The sequence below is a fragment of the Protopterus annectens genome, chromosome 1.part2 (assembly GCF_019279795.1).
Source record: "Protopterus annectens isolate FY-2018-M chromosome 1.part2, PAN1.0, whole genome shotgun sequence".
In the NCBI taxonomy this organism is placed as follows: domain Eukaryota; kingdom Metazoa; phylum Chordata; order Ceratodontiformes; family Protopteridae; genus Protopterus; species Protopterus annectens.
The window spans coordinates 926,918,558-926,940,874 of NC_056727.1; the positions used below are offsets into that span (position 1 = coordinate 926,918,558).

Here is a 22,317-nt window from a genome sequence, read left to right on the forward strand (position 1 = left end):
GTGAACCAGGAGAGAATTATGCAGCCAGCCAGATAATGAAGAATCTGGTTGGCTGTATGGTTTTCAATTTGACCTTTACAGTGTATGTTTAAGAATGTCTTGTGTCTTTTTCAGTAGCTGTGATGAAAGTCTGTGTGTACTTTAGAGATGTAAGTGCTCAACCTGAGTTTTATTAAAGTGAAGTGTGGTTTATGTCAGCCCGCATGATTGTTTCATTCTTTACTCTGTCTTCATTTTTTGATTATATGCTGTTTTATTACATGGCCTACTTTTCCATAAAAATACATTTAGATGCAGATTCAAATGGATACAATATACACAGCTTCTTACCAGCTGTAAAATTATCCAGCATCCATCTGCCTGTCCAGCACTAAAAAATATTCTACACAACTATGTCAACAGTCGGTCATGGAGATCCAGTGACCAAAACTCCTGCCTGTCTACAAACCTATCAAATCTGCTGGGCATAGTCTGTACTCATACAAAGTTACTAAGGCCTGGAACTCCTTACCTCCATCCATGAGGTCAAAGCCACTCTGAAAGACTTCCTAGCTAAAATTTGGCTTTGTTCTTGCTCAAAACCAGGGTAAACTATATCCCGAAATGTGCACAAATACATTTTCATTCCATATAACTCTCTACTTACAGCCTTACTTGTATCAAATTATCTTCTCTAACTTTCTATCCAAATGTACCATAAGCTTGATGTTCTTCGTCTCACATTGCTGCAGTCATAACCTGTGGGTAGTCCGCTGTCCTCGGTCGGCACGAATACCAAAGTGTTAGGCTGGCGTCGGTCATGGTCGCTCAGAGCTGACGTCAGTACGCAGTAGTACTTAAGCGCATGACCGACGCCATATCCTCAGTCTTTCTTGCCGCGTGGTCCGAAGCAGAAGCAACGTTTGCAAGTGCCGTTCGGCGTTCTGTAATTTTCATTTTTCGAGTTTCAGACCGAAAACCAAGTTGGGCTAAGTACCCCGTTGGGGAATATTTTTGTCTTTTCTTGCCTCAGTTAATCCGGATGTCAGAAAAAGTTAATAATTGTATTTCTTGTGGGAAACAGATACCTCATAGGGACTATCACTCTCTCTGTATTCCTTGCTTGGGGCCTGAGCACGACGTAGTCGGGTGTCGCTTTTGCGCTAGATTTAATAAGCGCACCATAAAACGCAGATTAGACTGTGCTAGGCTTGTTTTCGGTAAGCGGTGTAATTACAACATGCCGTCGGATCCTCCGACGCCCGCTACCGCAAAAAAGCGAAAAGATAAATCTTTAAAGTCTAAACCGGATGAGTCGTCCGTTGCGGACGCCGGTTCTATGGAATCTACGGTTGAATCTGTGGATCCAGCCGAGGTCTTGGCTGAATCCCAGGGGGAACCTTTACTTTTACAGGAGTTGGCCTCTCAGGAGTCAGGTCAGGCCGAGGGGGCTTCTCAAGTTTCTGTGGTTCCATCCTTACAAAAGGTTATTAGGCCTTCTACTTCTGTCACTAAATGCCCTGCTAAGGCTAGACCTGGTCTTTCTGGTGCAGGCCATAGCCCTAGTTCTTCGGGCTCTGTTCCTAAAAAACATATGTTGAAAATGGCAGAGGATTTGATTACTTTGATCAGGGGTTCTATGCCCCCTCCAGAGAAGAGGCCTAGGGTGGAGACAGATTTAGAGGGGTTGGAGCATTCCTCAGATTACTCTGAGTCCTCAGCTGAGGATATTCAGGATTTTCCTCCCTATTCTGATTAGGATGCAGAAGATTCTTGTCCTTCTGCTGATCCTCCAGAGGATTTTTCCTTTTCTGAAACCTTGCACTCCATGAGGGAGCATTTCAAGTGGGAAGGTCAGGATTTTTCAGATTCTCGTAAGAGGCTTAGGGAATTTTTGTTTTTGCCACAACATAGACCTTTGGCTATTCCCCCTGTTTTAGATGTTGTTCAGGATGTTTTTTCTGAAGCTTCCCTTAATCCGGATTCTTTACCCCCTGCCCCTGTCAAGCCAGACAGGTATTACAGAGTTCCAGAGGCACATAAATATTTGTATAAGAGTCCTAGAGCTGACCCGGAAACTATTGTTCAAGGGCCTAAGGGTGTCAGGGCTTCTGTAGTTAAGAATCCAGTTCCTCTGGATAAAGATGCTAGAGCTTTGGATAGGTGGGGTAAAAAAGTGTATACCTCCTCCACGTTAGCTATGAGGGCTTTAGATTGCCAGTTTCATATGCTGAAGTATCAGAACTTTCTGTTAGGTCAGTTGAAATCTAAGGTAGATGCTTTATCTGAGGGTATAGAGTGTAAGGAATTGCAGGACTTAGTTCATGCTTCAGATCAAGTGGGTAAGCATTCCTTGCAGTGTGGCTTCGATGCTCTTCAGGCTTCTTCCAGGGTGGCTGCTACTGGTTCAGTTATTCACAGGCACACCTGGCTTAAGGATCAAAATTTGTCAGAGCATGTTAAAGCTCGTATTTTGGATGCTCCTCTTCAATCTGAAGTTCTTTTTGGTTCTCCTGTGGAGTCAGTTTTGAAAAAGATGGAAGACAAAGCTAAGTCTATGTAGACGGTTAAGGAATTTTTGCAAGTGCAGCCCCCTAAGTTTAGCAGGAATTGGCCTGCAAGAGGATGGTCTTACCCTTCTTCGGATTTTCAGTCTAAGGGCAGGTCTAGATGTGGTAGGGGCAGGGCTCACGCTCAGGGTTCTTTCAGACCTAGGACTTGGAGTTCTCCTGCACAATCTTCTGGTGAGGGCAGGGGTCAGCCTTTTCGTAAACAGATCCAATGACCTGTATCTCCAGCTGCCAGATTCTTCCCGTCTGGCAGCTCCTCTAGGAGGAAAGTTGGCACTTATCAAACAGAATTGGCATTTGGTCACCCAGGACAAATGGGTGTTGGACATAATAAATCAAGGCTACAAGTTTTACTTTCACACTTTTCCTCCTTTCAAAGGCATGCCAGATGTACCTCCTCAGCAAAGGCTGGAGGCTCAAGAACAAATTTCTTTGCTTTTGCAGATGGGGGCAATCCAGGTGGTACCTCTGTCAGAAGTAGGCCAAGGATTTTATTCTCGCCTATTCCTTGTGCCAAAGAAAGGAGACACTTGGAGGCCAATTCTGGATTTGTCCATTCTCAATACATACCTAGACATTCCAAAGTTCAAGATGTTAACATTACAGCAGCTTCTGCCTCTGCTAGGCAAAGATCACTGGATGGTAACTCTGGATCTCAAAGAGGCTTATCTTCACATTCCTATCAGGCCCAGCTGCAGGAGATTCCTGCGTTTTCGGGCTGGTACTTCTCATTATCAGTTCTCTGCATTGCCCTTTGGCTTATCTACTGCGCCCAGGGTGTTCACAAAGGTTCTGGCTCCTGTAATAGCTTTCTTAAGACTGAAGGGAATACAAATTTATCCTTATCTGGACGATTGCCTGATTCTTGCTCAAGACAAAGACCAGTTACTTCAACATCTACAGTATGTAATGGCAGTTTTAAGGTGCCTAGGGTATTCTGTGAACGAAACAAAGTCCAGTCTAGTACCCTCTCAAGACATGTGCTTTCTGGGTGTGAGACTGAATACAGCCTCTCAGATGGCTTTTTTGACCCCGGACAAACAAAGAAATCTTCACCTATACTTCCAGCAATTATCAGTACTGTCCAGGCTGACTGCAAGGACAGTCCTTCAAGCCTTGGGGTTCATGGCATCTTGCATTCTGGTACTTCCCAATGCCAAACTGCATATGAGGAAGCTACAATGGTATCTCAAAAGTGTATGGACTCAACACTGCCACAATTTGGACACTGTCATTCAGATAATACCTTGCATCCAGAAGGAATTTTTGTGGTGGGCTCAGGAATGTCACCTAAACAAGGGACTCTCTGTGACCCGACCAGAGGCGAGTCAGATCTTAACGACAGATGCCTCAGACCTGGCTTGGGGAGCACACTTCAATGGGAAATGGATTCAAGACACGTGGCCTCCCAGACTACAGCATTTGCATATCAACATGAAGGAGATATTAGCAGTCCAGTTTGCCCTGATGGCCTTCAAGGACCTACTTCAACCAGGACAGGTGTTGATTCAAACAGACAACACAATAGTCATGTGGTACATCAACAAGCAGGGGGGAACCCATTCTTACCCTCTTTGCAGACAAGCTATGATATTGTGGGAGACTGCTCTGAGTTTGCACATCACTCTTCAAGCACGGTTTCTGCCAGGAGCACAGAACTCCTTAGCAGATGTATTGAGCAGACAAATTGTGGATCCCCACGAATGGAAATTGGATCCTCACGTATTCCAACAGTTGACAGTGGCTTGGGGAACTCCAGACATAGATCTGTTCGCTTCTCCACTAAATTTTCAGCTGCCAAAATTTTGCACAAAAATGTTTCATCCAAAAGCTTGGAAAGTGGATGCTCCATCCTTCAGTTGGAACAACCTTCACGTCTATGCTTTCCCTCCTCTGCATCTCCTTCCCAGGGTACTCTTGAAAGTCAGGCATGACAAGCCTTGCATGATTCTAATAGCACCAGATTGGCCACGACAGCACTGGTATCCTCTGCTGAGGAGTTTAGTTCAGGAGCCTCCTTGGCCTTTGCCACCGATTCCTCACCTGTTGTCCCAGTCAAGCAATCATTTTCTCAATGTCAGGGTACAGTCCCTGCATCTAACAGCCTGGCGTATTCTGTTTTAGACCCTGAGGGGTCTCAGCTTCCTCAACAGGTTTTGAATGTCATTTTGGAAGCCAGACGGCCTAGTACTAGAAAAGTTTATGCTGATAAATGGAGGAGATTTTTTCTTTGGAGCACAGCAAAGAGCCTTGATGTCTCAGTGCCTAATTTGAGTTTTACACTAGAGTACCTTACTGAATTACTAAACAAGGGTTTGTCTTTTTCCTCCGTGAAAGTTCATGCTGCAGCCATTTCTGCTCATTATGATTGTGACCCTCCTTTATTTTCTCACCCTTTGTTTAAACAATTTCTTAGAGGGGCAAAAAACATAAGACCCCCACGTAGAGCTCCTACTCCTTCCTGGGATCTCAATTTTGTGTTGGAAAAGCTTACTTTACCTCCTTTTGAACCTACGTCTGAGTTGAAGTTTTTGTCTTGGAAGACTGCTTTTTTGTTGGCCATTACGTCTTCTAGGAGGGTACCTGAATTACAGGCTCTCATGGCAGTTGAACCCTTCCTGATATTCCATAAGGATAGGGTGTCCTTGCGTACTAACCCTACTTTTATGCCTAAGGTTATTTCTAATGTGGCCTTAAACCAGTCTATTCATTTGCCTACTTTTTATGCTGATCCCCAAAATAAAGGGGAAAAAGTTTTGCATTCTTTGGATATTCACAGGCAGTTATGCTATTATTTGAGCAGAACTAAAGAGTTCAGGCAGACTCAACAGTTATTTATTTTTTTTGCTTTGGGTTCACAAGGGAAAGCTGTTTCAAAGCAAACTATTTCTAAGTGGATTGGCCATTGTATTGCTTTTTGTTATTCTCATCATGGAAAGGATGTTCCTGCTGGGATCAGACCTCATTCCACTAGGGCTACTGCCACATCTACTGCCTTTTAAGGGGTAGCTACTAAGGATATTTTGGAGGCAGCTACTTGGAGTTCAGTGCACACTTTTACTAAGCATTACCATCTCCCTCTTTATTCCAAGTCTAGGGCTGGGTTTGCCACTGCAGTTTTACAGGGCATGTTAGCAGCTCCTAATGCTTTTAGTTTTCCAGCCTCCCTTTACCTTTGCTTTGGGATTCTACCCACAGGTTATGACTGCAGCAATGTGAGACGAAGAACATAGTACAGTTTTGTACCTACCATAAATGTAGATGTTCGAGGATCCACATTGCTGCAGTCCAATTTTCCCTCCCTCCTTCCCCCCTATAGTTTGGGGTTGCTGTGTTTCTTTTGGGATAATTATTATTTTCTCTATGTTGGTTGTTGGGTATTTTCTATTTTGGCTATGGCCTTTCCTTTTTAGGCCTTCTGACATCTGGGGCAAGAAAGACTGAGGATATGGCGTCGGTCATGCGCTTAAGTACTACTGCGTACTGACATCAGCTCTGAGCGACCATGACCGACGCCAGCCTAACACTTTGGTATTCGTGCCGACCGAGGACAGCGGACTACCCACAGGTTATGACTGCAGCAATGTGGATCCTCAAACATCTACATTTATGGTAGGTACAAAACTGTACTTTTTTTCTCTCACTTCATATTGCAATTCTTAAATTGTGTAATAATTTGGAGCGTTTCTCCCCGACTTCCTCTGAAAATGGGCTTCTACCCATTAGGACTTTTTCCAGTAATCAGATATAAATAAATATGATTTTTGTAAACCACTCCACTGAATTACATCATAAAAGTTAGCATTCTACTTAAAGGAGATTTGAATTTTAAACCCCTTAAGGAGGAATGTTGCACCTGTATGAGATTTTAATTCCATGTAGCAGTAATTAACTCTGCAACCATACAGAACTATGTAATCTGCTGATGTTAACTGCTTGTCCCGAAAAACTTTATTTCTGGTAGGCATTAGCATCTACCATGAGAATTTCAAAATTCCAGTCCTTGATGGGTACTTGTTATTATTTGATTTCTACAACAATAGGCTTCTGTGAGGATGGCATCTTCTATGCCAAAATGAGTTTGTCAAAAAACTTTGAATCAGATTAAGCGTCTTGTTTATATTTCAAAATGAGAAAATTGGGTGAGCATAGTAATCTTTGTGGTTACTTGAAAAAGACTACCTTTTTGGAGAAAACAAATAATTTATTTTCCAAAATAAATAGGGCAAACCAGATGAAGGCAACCCATCCTTTTTTCTTTATCCTTTGTCCTCCTAGCTTGCCAACCATCAGGTTTCCTCTGGCAAACCAGGTCTAGTTCCTTGGTGGTGGGGACTTGCATCCTTCCAGATCCACCGGGGCAGGTGTCTTATGTGGGCAACCAAAGTAATCAGAGAAGATTTTGTGCTCTCTATGGCACTCTGGTCATAGAACATTTTTATATATATTTATCTTAGCCTCATGTCCTGGTGATGAAGTGCAAACCCAATTCACCATAAGGGCTACCATGTCTATGAATGTTCGCTGTTTTGCATGTGAAGACAGGAGCTGCCATCATTGATCATTAGCCTGGGCAACCATGAAGCACATGCTTCCCAAATGACCATTGAATATTGTTGCTAAACATGACCTCTCCCTCACTACAGAGCAGGAGTATCAGCCAGCCAAGACTCACCACCCTCTCCTCCTAGGATAACCACATCCTCCCCTCTTTCCCAAAAGCTGCCCAAGCCTCAGACAGACCATTTTAAGTAATTAGTGAAGTTTTTTTTTTTGAGTGATAAATGTAGCAAAACTTTACAATGGGAGATGAGGGCTTACTCCACTGGGATATATCATATACCTTGCAAGCATTTTAGGGATGGTCCAGATCTAGATTTCCTTGGCTGGGTGTAACAATATTTATTAGAGATTGCAAGTTAAATGGTCAGTAAAAGTACACCATGATTCTGTAGACTTTTTTCTAAGTGATTTGTTTTTGACAAGGAGCCAGGCTTGTCTTTAAAATACTTATGATGAGTACTCATCTGTGCAATCAGCAGCATGTAGCCAGCTAATCCCAAGTAGAGCAGTTGTCAATATACCAGAGATTTCCCCCTTTCCCATGTTAGTGCATTCTCAGAGTTGGTATATGTAAGTAGCAGAATATAGGAGATGCAGAGGCTTTCCTTTTTGTAAAACCATGGTTTTCTTGAATGATAGCTGCATTTTGGATATTTTGCTCATTTATGATCTCACCTGTATGAGGTGATCACAAAAGATTTGCTTACTTGTTAGATGTTCTGACATAATTTCTCCACCCAAGAATTTGGTGAGCATGACTTGAAATGTTGAGATTTATTACTAACTGGTAAACTATTTTATATTGACTTAAAACAGTACATTTGAGTGATGTGCTCACCTTGGCTGTAGATCTTTGAGAAGAGTATTCCAATAGTTTTGCTTTGTGTTATTCCTCCATCCCATGTACAGTTGTGGTGCAGTTGGCTGTTTCTAAGGCTCACAATCTCCTGAGAGACACAGCACACTTGAGTACAGGACTGTTGTGGGATGCCCCTTTATACAAGAAGAATAAACTCTTTCCTGGAAGAACAGAAGATATGTCATACTAACGTCAGCTATGATTATCAGGAACTGAAACTGGTGCTGCAGAGTATGAAAGTAAGGCGAGGTCAGACTTAAATCACAGATAACGTCAGGAAAATAATTTAGAAGAGAAATGTTAGAATACCAAAATGATATTACTGACTGCTTAAACATTTCTGTTTTGAAAAATTTACTGTTAAAATGAGTGCCTCATTCAAAATTCACCTTTTATTTCTTTCCAAGCAGACCTCAGATGTCTGTACAGGTGAGACTCTTGGAGGTTTAACATGTATTTTAAATGTTGCTTGCATGCACAAGATTTTTAAAGGATGTGGTTATGCATTTAGTGTGACATTCACTGCTTGCAGTTTTCACTGGAGTCTTGTTCATTGGTCTTTTTCATTTTCCTTTTACATGTGTGCTGCTATTACACACTATAAGTTTACATTCTTCTACTTTAGCTCCTGCAAGCCTTGCTTCTCTTGCTTAAGGGCATGTTTGCCATTGTGAGACAAGCTCTTCGCCCCAACAGGCATCTATTGGCTTTGTATACCTTCTGATTGCTTCTGACTTTTCTGCCGTTATTGCTGGTCTTTTGTCTACTTTGTACCCTTTCTATTGCCCATACTGTTTAGGATGCTGAACACCTGTTTCTTGCTGCCTTTGGCATTTTGCTGCTGATCCCAGGTTCCTTCTGCTACTGCTTGTGGGTCTTTGCTCGGGTACATCAGGTTTGGCTCCTAGAAACTTTTCAGTGAATTTTAGGTTAGACTGTTTTGTAATCATTGTTGACACATAGCTGACTTTTAGAGTGGCAGAGTCATAAGGAATTAAGTCACACTGGTGGTTTCCTCCAAATCCTGTGCTTTGGTATTATATATTAAACTTTTTACTATTTCATTTAACAGGTAGATGCTATTGAGTATTACTCCAAACTTAAGGAAACAATGGAATTGCAGTATGCAGAGGAAAGAGAAAAAGTTGGCACAAAATACTTAGGAATGGCTTTTGTAACTTTCCAGGACAATGCAATGGCTGCCACGTAAGTCTGTTTTTAATTTAATTGTTCTCAGATATTGCTACCAGTCAGTATTATACAAGGCATTAATCAAGCCTGTTTATAAAGGGTGAAGTGCTTGTATTCTTCCCAGTAATGCAGTGGTTATGGACCTTATTCGGGTCACTGTCATCCCAAATGCATAGTGTTATGCTATGGATGGCAAGATCTGGCTTGCAGTAGATATGACAGCTGAACAGCCATTGGGCTTGTTTTACCAAGCTGAGGTACTGATACTGGACTTCAGATGATGTCTTGGTTCTTCATGCCAGACAATAAACAAGTGTCACTGAGTCTTGTCGTGGCTGGTAAGGAAGAAAAGGCTAATATGTGACTCCAGCCAAAGGCCTTGCCTCTTCACAGGAGAAAACATGCCTTGAACTGCTTTTACCATCTGGCCTAAGCAGAAAGTCTGGGAACCCCTCCAGGGCAGGATGCTGTTCAGTATCATCATCATCTTCTTTTGACTGTTCCCATTAGGGGTTGCCACAGCGGATCATCTGTTTCCATTTCTTCCTGTCCTCTGCATCTTGTTCTGTCACACCAGCCACCTGCATGTTCTCTCTCACCACAGTTCAGTATAGTCCTGTGAAATGTTGTAAATGGAACGTAGTCTTATTTACTCTGAGAGCTTTCAGTAGTTTTTATGTAAATTATAAAGGGAGTGCTTATTTGCATCACAAACAAAATTGAGCAGCACTGTATCATGCTGCAAAGATGGCTGTGCATATTAATTCAAAATTTCTTTTGAGGTTGTTAGAAATTTAAGGTAGTTTTCAACAAACATTATCTATTACGTAGATGATGTAATTTGATAAGTAATTTTTACAAGCAGTAAGTCATAATACTGACATTTGTGAGGAGGCATTTCCACAAGTAACATCCGTAGTTGTCATGGAATCTGGCTTATGTTTTCAGTATTCTCATCCCTGTTTTTCATGATTTTAAATCATGCATATTTATTCCTGAGTCTGATTACAACAGTCCCTATTTGCAATCACACTTTGGTGATTACTGCTAAAAAGGAACAGTTCTTGTCTGAAGATGGAACCTACTAATTAAGGTGCAGGCCAGGAAATTAAAAAAAAAAATATATAGCAAAATTGTGAGTTTACCTATACAAAAAAAACAATAGAGTGTAATGATTATGGCAGTAAAATCATTCTACAGGCCAGTATGGTAAACTCTGCACTAATCGTCCTTGTGTATAAGTTTACTGATACTCTACATGACCATGATTTTGAAACTGTAAGAAGTCAAAGGTCCTCTGATTTCCCTTTCCTCCTTACAATGCTAAGCATTTATTTCCACATTTTGGAGCACAGTACTTCATGATGTGTTAGCTGGTCCTCATCCAGAGCAACAATGGCATTTGGAAACCAATATTTTGTTGCAGGAATGCAGTAGTTAACAGGCAGATGACACTCTGCACCCAACAGTATCCAACTGCAGCATCTTCTGAGCATCCTCAGTTTCACCACTTATAGCGCAAGTTTAGTTTTGCCAGTGATTGACGTACATGTGGGTGTTAAATATTCACTGCTTCTAGAAAGCCTAAACAATGCAGACATTTATTGGACCAGTATTACAGGGCAAACCGGCATGTAAAAATCTACTGCCAGTCAGTAGCGGACCGGAGTTCCGCTGTGGCGACCCCTAACCGGGAAAAGCCGAAAGACACAACAATTACAGAGAACGCAAATTTCAAGGTACAGTTCACTACAATGGTCTAACTGAACTAGTAAAAGTTAAGACATCTTGTGACAGTATACTTGATATTATTGCCACAAATCTTGATACTGCTGTGTCTGATGTTGCTGTAAGTCCACCTTTGGGTAAAGCAGCAATTTAGTAACATTTGATATCAGTGGAATGAATCCACCAACCATCTAGTGTTGTTAGTAGGTACAGTTATGAAATAGTAAATCTGGAGGCTGTTAAAGAAAATATATGTTCAGTTAAAACTAAGGAATATGGATATTTAACCTACCTGGTGGAGAGATAGGATAAACAAGGCTTTCTGCTTGTGCCATATGGTAAAAGCAGCTCAAAAGTATATTTCCTATTGTGAGGAAGAAAGGCATTTGGTTAAAGTAATGAACTAGCCTCTTCTTTTGGTCGTGGTGGTGCACTGGTTAGCATTGTCACCTCATAGCAAGATTTTCTCTGGTTTGATTCTCAGCTGGAACGCCTTCTGTGCAGAGTCTGTATGTCCTCCCTGCAATCAAGTGAGTTTTAAAGACATGCAGGTAGGTGCATGTTTGTGCGTGTGCCTTCTGTGAAGGTTGTGCGCTGGACTGGCAACTCGACACTGTAAAAACACCACTGCCAATTGATCTGCAGACCGGTTATCCTCTGTGGGGACCCTTAACGGGAGAAGCCGAAAGATATTGCCTACTGGATCAAACCCCTTCTTTTACACCACATACTGAAACATAGTTTAAGATGATACTCAACCAGCTCCTGGTAGCCTCTAAGATGTCTCACCTACTTGCAGTAGACTCTAGGAAATCTGTTACTGTCACTGTTTTACTCCTCAAACTGAAATATTTCCTACCAATGGCAGCTTTAAACTCCATGCAAAGTGAAACCAAATAATTGATTGCACTTCATTCACTTAAATCTCCTTTAAGAATATCACTATCACCCTTGATAAATGTTGACTCCCAGTTGACTATAAAGCTTCTTTCCTGCTTAATTTTTTGACCTTTAAACTTTTAAATGAAGGGTTCTGGCCCAGTTGTAAAAACTCCCTCTGAGACTCTGATAATATCCTCCTTGCAAGGCCTGCTTTTACCATAGTAACTACTGAATGGTTATACTACAGAATTGGCCCAGAATAGTGGAACGACATCCCATAGGTTACTAGAGCCATCAGTTCAATGAAAAAAGCACTAAAAACGCACGTCGGACTGTGACTTAACTAAACTGGTAGCTTATTGCTCTGTATGCATTAGATTATGCATACCCTTATTATGCATCTTTGTTCATTGTATTACCATTTGTGTTGGCATGGTTTAACTTGCTGTTTTACATGCACCTTTTGGACTGGGTCATGCCTGAAAAGGATCTTCAGACCACTTCACCTACTTTGGTAACAAATGTATAAATAAATAAAATACTTGATACTTTTACCGTCATTATTGAATCCACCAAATAATACAGAATGTGCAGTTCAAAGTCAATGAATCTTCCATTTTGGTTAAGTATTAGGCTGAAAATGTAAATAAAAATAAGAAAACATTCTGAATGCATAGAAAGTTTCCTACATTGAAATAAAGCAAAAATTAAGCAAGTTATTTAAGGATCTCCAATACTTGTTGAAAAAAGAAAAGGCAAAATTTGAAATAAAGCAATAAAAATGTATTATAAAAATGTTAATTATGTGACTAATTCATTTTGCCTGGTAATCTTTTTAGAGAGTACTGGAAACTTAACAAGCAACCTTTAAGTAATTGCAAATGAATTCCATAGGTACTTTTCATCTAATAGTACTAGCAGTATCTGTCAAATTCTGCCTTCATCATATAACCTGGAAAAGCTGTTTGTCTGAATATAACTCCTGAGATTAAATTCTATATAGAAAGTTAGTTAATTGCACATTTTTACCAGATAAAATTCAAGACATTTTTTAAATTGTGCCAAGTACTTCATAACATTTTTGACAGATAAAACATTTTTAATTTATTAAAAAAATGGGAATAGTTCTTGTATCATGAAGGTCATTAAATATAACACTGTATGCAAGACAGGCCGTAAATAGGATACAAAAAATACAGGCCAGTAAGTTTAACACCTATTTTGGGTAAATGCTTTTAATGTTTTATTAGTGAAAGTTTAATAACTTATAAAAGTTTATATATGAGAGGCAGATTGACTGTAACAATTTTTGTTGAACGTTATGATATTACAACGGCTATAGACTCATTATTAGAGCCTTAATTGACAATGTCAACCCATATTTGGTTAAGGTTGATAAGAAGCTTAAGGGTAGGACCCAGTCAGTTATATAGGGCATTGGTTCAGCTATTTTACCTTTACTGTCTGGAGTCCACCAAGATTTAGCTTTTGGCCCTATGTTATTGAGTCAGGTTTTTGTTCTGATGCTTCCCATTGACTAATTTACCAACAATTGCAGAACTGGATTTAAAATAAATTAATACCTACCTGCAATCAAAGAACTATGCTATTGAAATTGCAACTTGTAAACATTGCTCTGGGCTCCAATTTACTGCACACAAATGTAAGCTTCTATTCTTTGGAAAGCCTTCACTTTACATGTCCGTGACACCGTGCGGCTCAGAGTTACAAGAAATTGATAAGCATTGTGATTTAGGTATTGTCCATCTATCCATCCATCAATCCACAACGCCTTTTCCCATCTTTACATGTTGGGTCAGGGTGTCACTTCAACAATGATATTCATCTACAGCCAAAGTTCGCACTGCCTGGTGGCTAGCCCTGTCATGGATTTAGGTGTTACTACTTCAAAATATTCTTTTGATAAACATGCAAACATAATCCTCAGGCTATGAGACAACTTGGGCTACATAGAAAAAACATTTCTATGGGGGATATCTTGGTTTTGTTATACAAGCCCTATACCTGACTCATCATAAAATACAACAATATATTCTGGAAATATGCAGTTGGAACAGTCCCGGAGTCCATATAAATGAGACTTAGGAAGTGCCATCTGTTAAGGAATATATTTATATGGAAAGATGTCAATTCCTAAACTTGTTTATTATTCAATACAGATACTTTATAGGTAAATTTAATTCTGGCTTATAAAGCCTTCAGAGAAGAATTAAGAGTTTCATTAAATGTGGATATGTTTACAAATTCAAGAACTGGTATTCATGAAAGTCTGATTTTTCAAGATTTGTTGTTAAACAGAGCAGTTTAGAAGTTCTTATATAACTCAGTTTATTCAATTTGTATGAACTTATGATGTCCCAGTTTAAATGTAATTTTTTTTACTTGGATTGGAAAATTAACTTATTATCCACATTTTAGAAAGCAACAGTGTTCTTCACTGGCCTGTGGGCCTGAACTATTAGTACTAAAAATGTATGTACTCCTGGACTAGCTAGCAGTGTTGTCTAGAAGATTTGTCTTTCGGATTAAGATCAGTGAGACAGCTGATGCTTGATCTTAGTCATGTGTGTACTGCTGTCCTCTGGCAGTTGAATGGTTTAGCTATTTCAATAAATGTCTGTGTCAAGGCAGAGCCTGAATGGCACACTGAAAGCAGCAGAACTTTAGAGCTCCATAAATCAGTTAAACGGGAAAATGTGGGTTGTTTTAGAGAAATAATAAAAACTTCTAGACTGTTAAACTATATAAATAGTAATTCTGGTGAACTTTCATCAAAATTTTCCTGTCGGAAGAACTTGGAGAAAATCTCAGTCTCTGGAAATGAGCAACTCAAGGAACTTACATCCTGATGCAGCCTTAAGAAATGAAATCCAAATGATGACAACCACCCTGCAGGAGCTGTCCTTGAAGATGGATGACTTTAAAGAAAACTTAGAGAATCTTAAAACAAACTGCCAGAAACAGACTGATACTTTTAAGGAATTGTTACAACAACGTCAATCAAAAATAGTAAATATTGAAACCTCTCTAAATGATATTGAACTGAAACTCAAAGAAGAAACACAAAAAGAACATCTATTGAAACAAAGTACTTGGCTGCTAAACAAAATAGATGACTTAAAAAATAGAGAGAGGAGAAACACTATTAGAATTTTCGGGTTACTAGAAAATACAGAAGGTGAGGATATCATTTAATTTTTAACGACTTGGCTTCCGGATTTCCTAGACTTAAAAGAAGTTTTTTCCTTTGGTATCGAGAGAGGCCACAGAGCTCTAGGGGAAACCTGGTTCCTCATCATCAAATACCCCACCCAGATCAATTGTTATAACATTTCTCTCATATTTGGACAAAGAATTAATTCTAAGATCTGCGTGGAGGAAAGCACTTTTCAAGCATAACCAGAACTTGATAAGATTTGATAATGATTACTCCACCAGAGTAACTGAACAAAGAAAAAGTGTACGGCCAATGATAAAACTACTGAAGCAAAACAATATCAAAGCTCAACTTGCTTTTCCAGCTAAGATAAAAATTCTGTATGCCAATGAGATGAGAACTTTTAATGATCTAGCAGAAGCTTCATCATTTATCAAAAATAATAATGTGATTTCTAAAAATAATAATGTGATTTCTATACCAGAAGATATGGAATGGATATCCCCATCTCGCCAAAGAATAAAAGAAATAAGTGCTTGGACTGATGTCAGAAAAAAAAAAAAGACCGAACCCAAAACATTTTGTTAAAAAAAAAAAATGTTTGTTTACTTTAACTTTCAAAAAAAAAAACTTTTAACTATGACTTGAACTGTCATCAGAACTAATCAAAATGAAAATATAATCTCTCATGCTTAAAACAAAAAGTTAAGTAATCAAATTACAAGCTTTGATATTTAAATTTTGGATAATTGAGGATTCTAATGGTTACTACAAAGGTACAGGTATGTTCAGCATAACCTAATTCACTTTATTAGTGAATAAATTCTTACATTCTACTTACCATAAATTTTATAGAACACAAATATAAAAAACTATTTTTATTATGAAATGTTTATCGTTACATCTAGATTGCTTTTTGTTTCTACTTATTAAATTCACTTAAATAATCTGGTCCTGTAAAAAGAAACATTTTCTTCATTTCATTTGGCCTTAGTTGTTGCATTCCTTATGTTATTGAATTGTGTTAGTTCCGTCTGGCTTGTTTTGCTTATTCTAGCTGGCTTGTATAGTTAAAATGGCAATATATCGCTTTGTTTTGCCATTGCTGCTTTACCCAGAGTTATGTTTCATTAGCTTCTTGGTAGGCATAAGTTTGTTATGGCTTAGAGATGCAACCCTGTACCAATGTTTACTGTGTTTGGGTGTCTGGTGATTCATCTGAATACCCTGTGTATTGACTGTGATCATAGATGTGTCTTGGTAACAGTCTGACTGATTTTGCAACTAGATGCTGAGAATGCTGGAAGAGGAACAGTCAGTAATGCACAAAGGCAGTTATGAGATTTGCTTGCTTAGATGGTCTCCATCATACTTTATGCTTTGTTTGAGACATTGTGAAGTGAGGATTGGTGCTGTAGTTGTTGGGTGGCTGAGGGCTTTGCTGTTATGTTTATGCATTTGCTAGTTGTGGTCTAAGATGACTGTTAGTGTTTTCCTTCTGGTTTACCACTGTCCGGATTTCAGACTACTTCCCCTTGTTTAACTGCCTATTTATTTGAATGGAGAAAAAGAGAGGGAGGGGAAAGTGAAGCTTTACAATCATTAAGACTCACAAGTGCTTAACTCTGCTTCGCTTGTATCCCGAGCTGTTTTTTTTTTCACTTCAGCTAAGTTCCTATGACAACAGGAAACACTGACATTATCACCAAATGGCTCTGCGAAGCTTTGGTACACTCTTGCAAACATTGAATAAGCTGTATGAAGGAGCTTACTTTTTTTTTATTGAATTGTATACCAAGATCTACCTGTATAGTTAATAACTTCTTGTCTTACATAAGAAAATTGCAGTATATAATACCCAACATGCTGACATAATTAATTGAATGAGAGCAGTTGTTTGGACTTAGTAAATGATTTATCATTAGCAGGCAATCTAGTTATGTTCCGACAGTCGACTGATTAATGGACTAATTAATTAGGTAGTGCTTATACCTTTATATAACCTCCCACACCAGATTCATCTCTCTTTAACTATTTTTTAATTTACATCAAGCTCTGACTGTAACTACAGTATCCACCTGCCTTCATAGCAAAATTGCAGTGTCCCTCTTCACACCTTACTAATGTGTGTTAACTCTAACCTTTATTATTCCTCAGACGATAAACCTAGTCATATATCTTATTTTACAAAAATCCTTCCTCAACACTATTGTTTTTCAGACAAATTTTGTCTTAGTGGGGTGATAGCTTTTGTTCACAGATCACAAGGAGAAACTATAGATTTCTGTTTGTGATCGTCTGTTCTTTCTTTGTCTCAGTTTTTCTGTAAGTTACAGTCTTTCTACATCCTGCTATGAGTCATTCTTTCTGACTGTGTGTGCAAAATATTAAAAGAGCATACACTGTTGAACTGCTAATCAACAGTGGGATTTGAATGGCAGTAGGAATTAAGTAACATAAGGTAATATATATTTAACTGTGGATGGTCAGGACTAATGTGGAATAGTACATCATAGGTCATATTGCCAAAATGTCACAAGAACAAGTTTGGTATCCTTTTCATCTGGAAGATAATATGAACTCAGTATTTACAAGATATCTATTTTATATATTTAAAGGAATGTGTATAGGAGAGTGCACGTGCTTTTCTGTACATGGTGTACTTTTATCAGCAGGTGTGGTTGCAAACAGCTTTTAGTTCATGGCTATCTGTAGTATTTATGGGCAAGTTTAACAACAAAGTTGGTTAAAGAAACCTGTTTGAGTTGTTAATGTAATTGGTAGAGTATATAATAACTCAAGGTATTTGTGTAGATTGATTTATTCTAGCAACCTGTCTAAACAGTGTTGTTCTATATGACAATATTTTAATTAAACACACTTTTTCACATGACTAATACCATTAATGCTGCATCACAAGTAACACGATCATTTCTGTTAAGGAGAATATTTTAAGAAATATGATGAACATCGCTTGTTTACATCATGTATGTTTTAATAAAGTAGTTACAGTTACAACTAATGCTGCTATCATATTCATGAACAGCAGGACATCATAGTGTTATTAAACTGTCAGATTTTTTAAAAAGGAAAGAAATATATATTTTCTGTTCTTATATTCTCTTTCTTAAACTGTTCTCCATATATAAGTTTAGCTATACTGGTTCCTTGGTATCGGAGTAAGAACAATCAAAAACACTTAATTTCATCTCTAATAATCATAAGGGTAATCTAATAATAGGAGGAGATTTCAACTGCATTCTAGATTAATCTGAAACCACTAGTAAGATACCCCCTAGGACTTCTTCCAGCTCCAAATATTAAAAAAATGGATTGATTCATTTCATTTACATAGACACATTTAATTTGAAAGATGATAAGTCTCTATTGTTTTTCCATCAAGACCACAGATATGGTACTCAAATTAGAATAGACAAAATATTAATTGCCCAAGACCTGCATTTAAAAATCACTAACTTCTCAATTACTCCATGCCCCTTTTCAGACCATGATTCTTTGATTTTATAAAATCCAAACTGACTTTAATCTTATCATCTAGAATTCCATCATATATAACAAAAAATTAAAGCATTTAAACCTTGACTGTTACCAGAATTAGTTTTTCCTAGATATTAATTATACAACAGAAATCAATAAAATAATGATATGGGATTCGTTAAAAGCCTATATATTTGGTAAAACTCTTACTTGGTACAAAAATAAAATAAAATAATGAGATGAAGAATTATTAGATGCACAATCCAAACTTATGTCAATTAAAAATGAAAAAAATCAAGACTCCGTACAAATCAGAAAGAAAATAGAGTTAAGTAATAAATATAATGAAATATTAACACACAGAACTAATTTACCATTAAAAAAAGTAAAAGTAAACTCCTTCGCCACCTCTCCCAAATATCTGCATAACTTATCCACAAGAATCAAAATACAAGCCAAATCCAATAATATTCGTCACAAAATGAAAGGAAAAAAGTATCTGACATAGGAGATGTTCTTGATGCATTCAGATATCACTACATGGAACACTTTAAAAAAAGAGAATTTCCATATTGACCAACTAAACACATTTATTAATTTTACTAGTATTAAAAAGATACCAGACAAATTAAAATCAGGCTTACAAAAGCCTATATCCTATAGGGAAGTTATTGATAAAATTAAAGAAGGCAAGACTAACAAAGCACCAGGAATAGATGGTATCACTATGGAATTATATAAACTTTTACCCCAACAATAACCTCCCTACTCCATAAAACTTTAATAGAAGTTCAAACAAATGCAATAATTCCACCCTCTTGGAAATGCTCTTTAATTACTCTGATTCTAATAGAAGATAAAACATCAAATACATGCAGCTCATATAGACCCATATCACTACTGAATAATGATTACAATATATTCATGTCAATTTTAGCTAATAGAATTAAAATACCCTTATCTAAAACAATTAACAATGACCAAACAGGATTTACATTCAATAGACACACAGGATAATATCAAGAGGATACTTACTCTTATAGATTATGTAAATAAAGAAAATAGAGACACTTATAGTAGGTTTAGACATAGAGAAAGCTTTTAACTCTCTAAATTGGGATTATCTGCTTAGAATACTATCACTATTTGACTCCCTCCCCCCTTGCTTCATTCACTTACTCGAAAACATATATATAAACGATGTAGCCTATGTTAAATTAGGCCCATTTACATCAGAATCTATTCATATAACAAAAGGCACTAAACAAGGCTGTCCTATGTTGCCCATTCTTTTTGCTCTAGCCATTGAAGTATTTGCAGAAACAATATGCAATAATCTAAAAATGAAAGGGGGGGATGTTTACAATCAGTATAATTTTAAAATACTGCTTTTTGCCGACAACATATTATTAATCATAATTGTTTATAAAGAGTCCTTGGATGAGTTAGAAGTAGTGATTGAGAAATTTTACTTTATCTCAGGTCTTCACTTCAATAAGTCAAAATCTAAATTTTTATTCTTAAACAAAAAGAAAGAAGTACAGGTTACAGAAAACTATATTATAAGAAAACAAGAGTCCACTCTAAAGTACTTAGGAATAGTCTTATGTAAAGATCCAAATGAGATAACATCAGTAAACTATAACAATATCATTAACACAATGAGAATTTGTATTGATAGAGAGAATAAAATATTAACTTTTGAAGGCAGACTTCAATTAATAAAAATGATTTTACTACCCAAGATTCTGTATGTGGCTACAACTATTCAGTTGCTTCCCGATAGATGTGTTTTCAAAGAAATGAATTCAGCTTTCTTTTAAGTTTTTATGGTTCCCTAAGAGAAATCGAATAGCCTTAGCACATCATATTAGACCATGGAAACTAGGAGGATTAAACTTTCCAGATATAGAAACATATGTAAAGGCATCTATATCCAAAACTATTATAGACTGGATAAATCCCAATTATTTGGCCAGTTGGAAAGAACTTCTAACTGTCATATCAATAAATGAGTTTACTTTTTTAAATAAGTTTCCAGTATTACATAAAACTAATAAACCTTGGTATCTAATAAGTACATGCATACAATATAATATAGCAAAGCCTACTAAAATATATCTGATTAATTACTACATTCATTTGTTTAGGAAACTTATAAATGCTAATATGGACTTCAAACTTTGGATTGATCTCCTAATACCTTTCACCATAACACTGGATTATCCTCACAAAATATATAGAGAAATAGTCACTTATTGGGAACTAAACAAATTTTTCTGTTGGATACAGTGCATAAAAGAGTTAAAAGTTTTAGATACTCAAGACATAAAAACAACTTATAAAATCCAGTCACAGGATTGGTTGACTCTACAAAGCATTTTAATGTATTCCCAAGATTTATGTAGAATAATTAATAGTTTTTCTTGTAAAGCTATGCCAAAATTCATAAATTACTTACATGAAATTATATATAATGACCATAATAAAGAAAATAGTTTATCATTCCTATATAAAGAACTAATATTCTATAAAACTATACCTAAAGCTTCTTATTGGAAATACATTTTGAAAGGTCATTCACTACAACTGAATGAAGAAATTAAAGTAAATATTTTGTTATCAGTTAAATACACTTCCCGTACACAATATTGGAAAATCTTTAACTGGAAATATATTCTCAGAGCTTTTTTTAACCCCATATAAAATTACTAAGTTCAGTTCCTCCACAAATGGAATATGTTGGAGATGTGAACAGACAAATAGAGCAGACTGGAATCATATTTTATTATGATTGTACTAAAATCAAAACATATTGGGATGGAATTAATAAATTCTTGCAGGCTTTGTTTAATGATTCCTTCATTTTATCTAAAACACTGATCCTTTTGAATGTGAATGAAGGTCCACATCTGAATAAAGCAAATATGTATCTCTTATGGACAATACTTGCAATCTCAAGAAAATGTATAACCAGAAGATGGAACTCAAACAGAACACCAACTTTGAAAGATTTTTGCACCTTATTAAGAGCTCAGTTTTGATGGAGATGAAAATTAAGGAACTAAGAACTTTTCCAAGATCATTGGTTAACAATCCATGAAAAAAGGTTTTGTCATTGACTGATAATTTACACCAAGTAACGGTCATCCTCTGACAAACAGACTCTTATATTTATGTACTATTTGTTTTCACCTTTAACTGTTATTGATGTTAGGCTGATGTATATAGTTATTTAGAATGGCACTAATAAAATGTTATGAAATTATATATCATTTCCTGAAATAAAAATCTTTTGAATAAAAAAAAAAGTCTGTGCATAAAAAAAAAAAAAAAAAAAATACTCAACATCGGAGCTGTACAAATTGCAGAATTCATTTCCACTAACATCTTTGTATGCTTATGTAGTGGCTACTGCTGTTTAAAAACAATGAGATAATGATTTTAAAATAAGACATTCCTGCTCAGGAAAAAAAATCACTTTGTCAGCTTGCAATACTAGTTTGTGAAAATCTGTTCTGCCTTATTACTGAGGCTCTGTTTTTGTTTTTCTTCCTAACAGTACAAAAAGATTTTTTTTCTCCTAAACTGCTCTAAATTAAGTTGAAGAGAACTGACTCATAACGTTCAGTGATGCATTCTGTCATGAGAAATTGTGAAAGGAAGCATTAGTCTGAGTGAGTTTAGATTGGAGAGAAATAATACATATCTCTGTACCATACACAGTGAACACTGTACCTGGGAAGTAACTTAATACCTAACAGGGTTACATTGTCTGTAACTCGAAACATTTGGCATTCTTAATATACTTTTCAGACCACAGAATGAACTGCTGTATAATGCTTTCATGTTCCTGGAATCTCCTTTCT

The 22,317-nt window shown here is 37.2% G+C and overlaps 1 protein-coding gene across 1 annotated transcript in view; it reads left to right on the top strand.

The window, feature by feature from the left end:
• LOC122792423 (CSC1-like protein 1) overlaps positions 1-22,317 on the top strand; it is a 740,103-nt gene that overhangs the window by 375,902 nt on the left and 341,884 nt on the right. Inside the window, exon 6 of the mRNA XM_044060212.1 lies at positions 9,044-9,177. Coding sequence (XP_043916147.1) covers positions 9,044-9,177 — 134 coding nt within the window. The remainder of the gene's footprint in view (positions 1-9,043; positions 9,178-22,317) is intronic.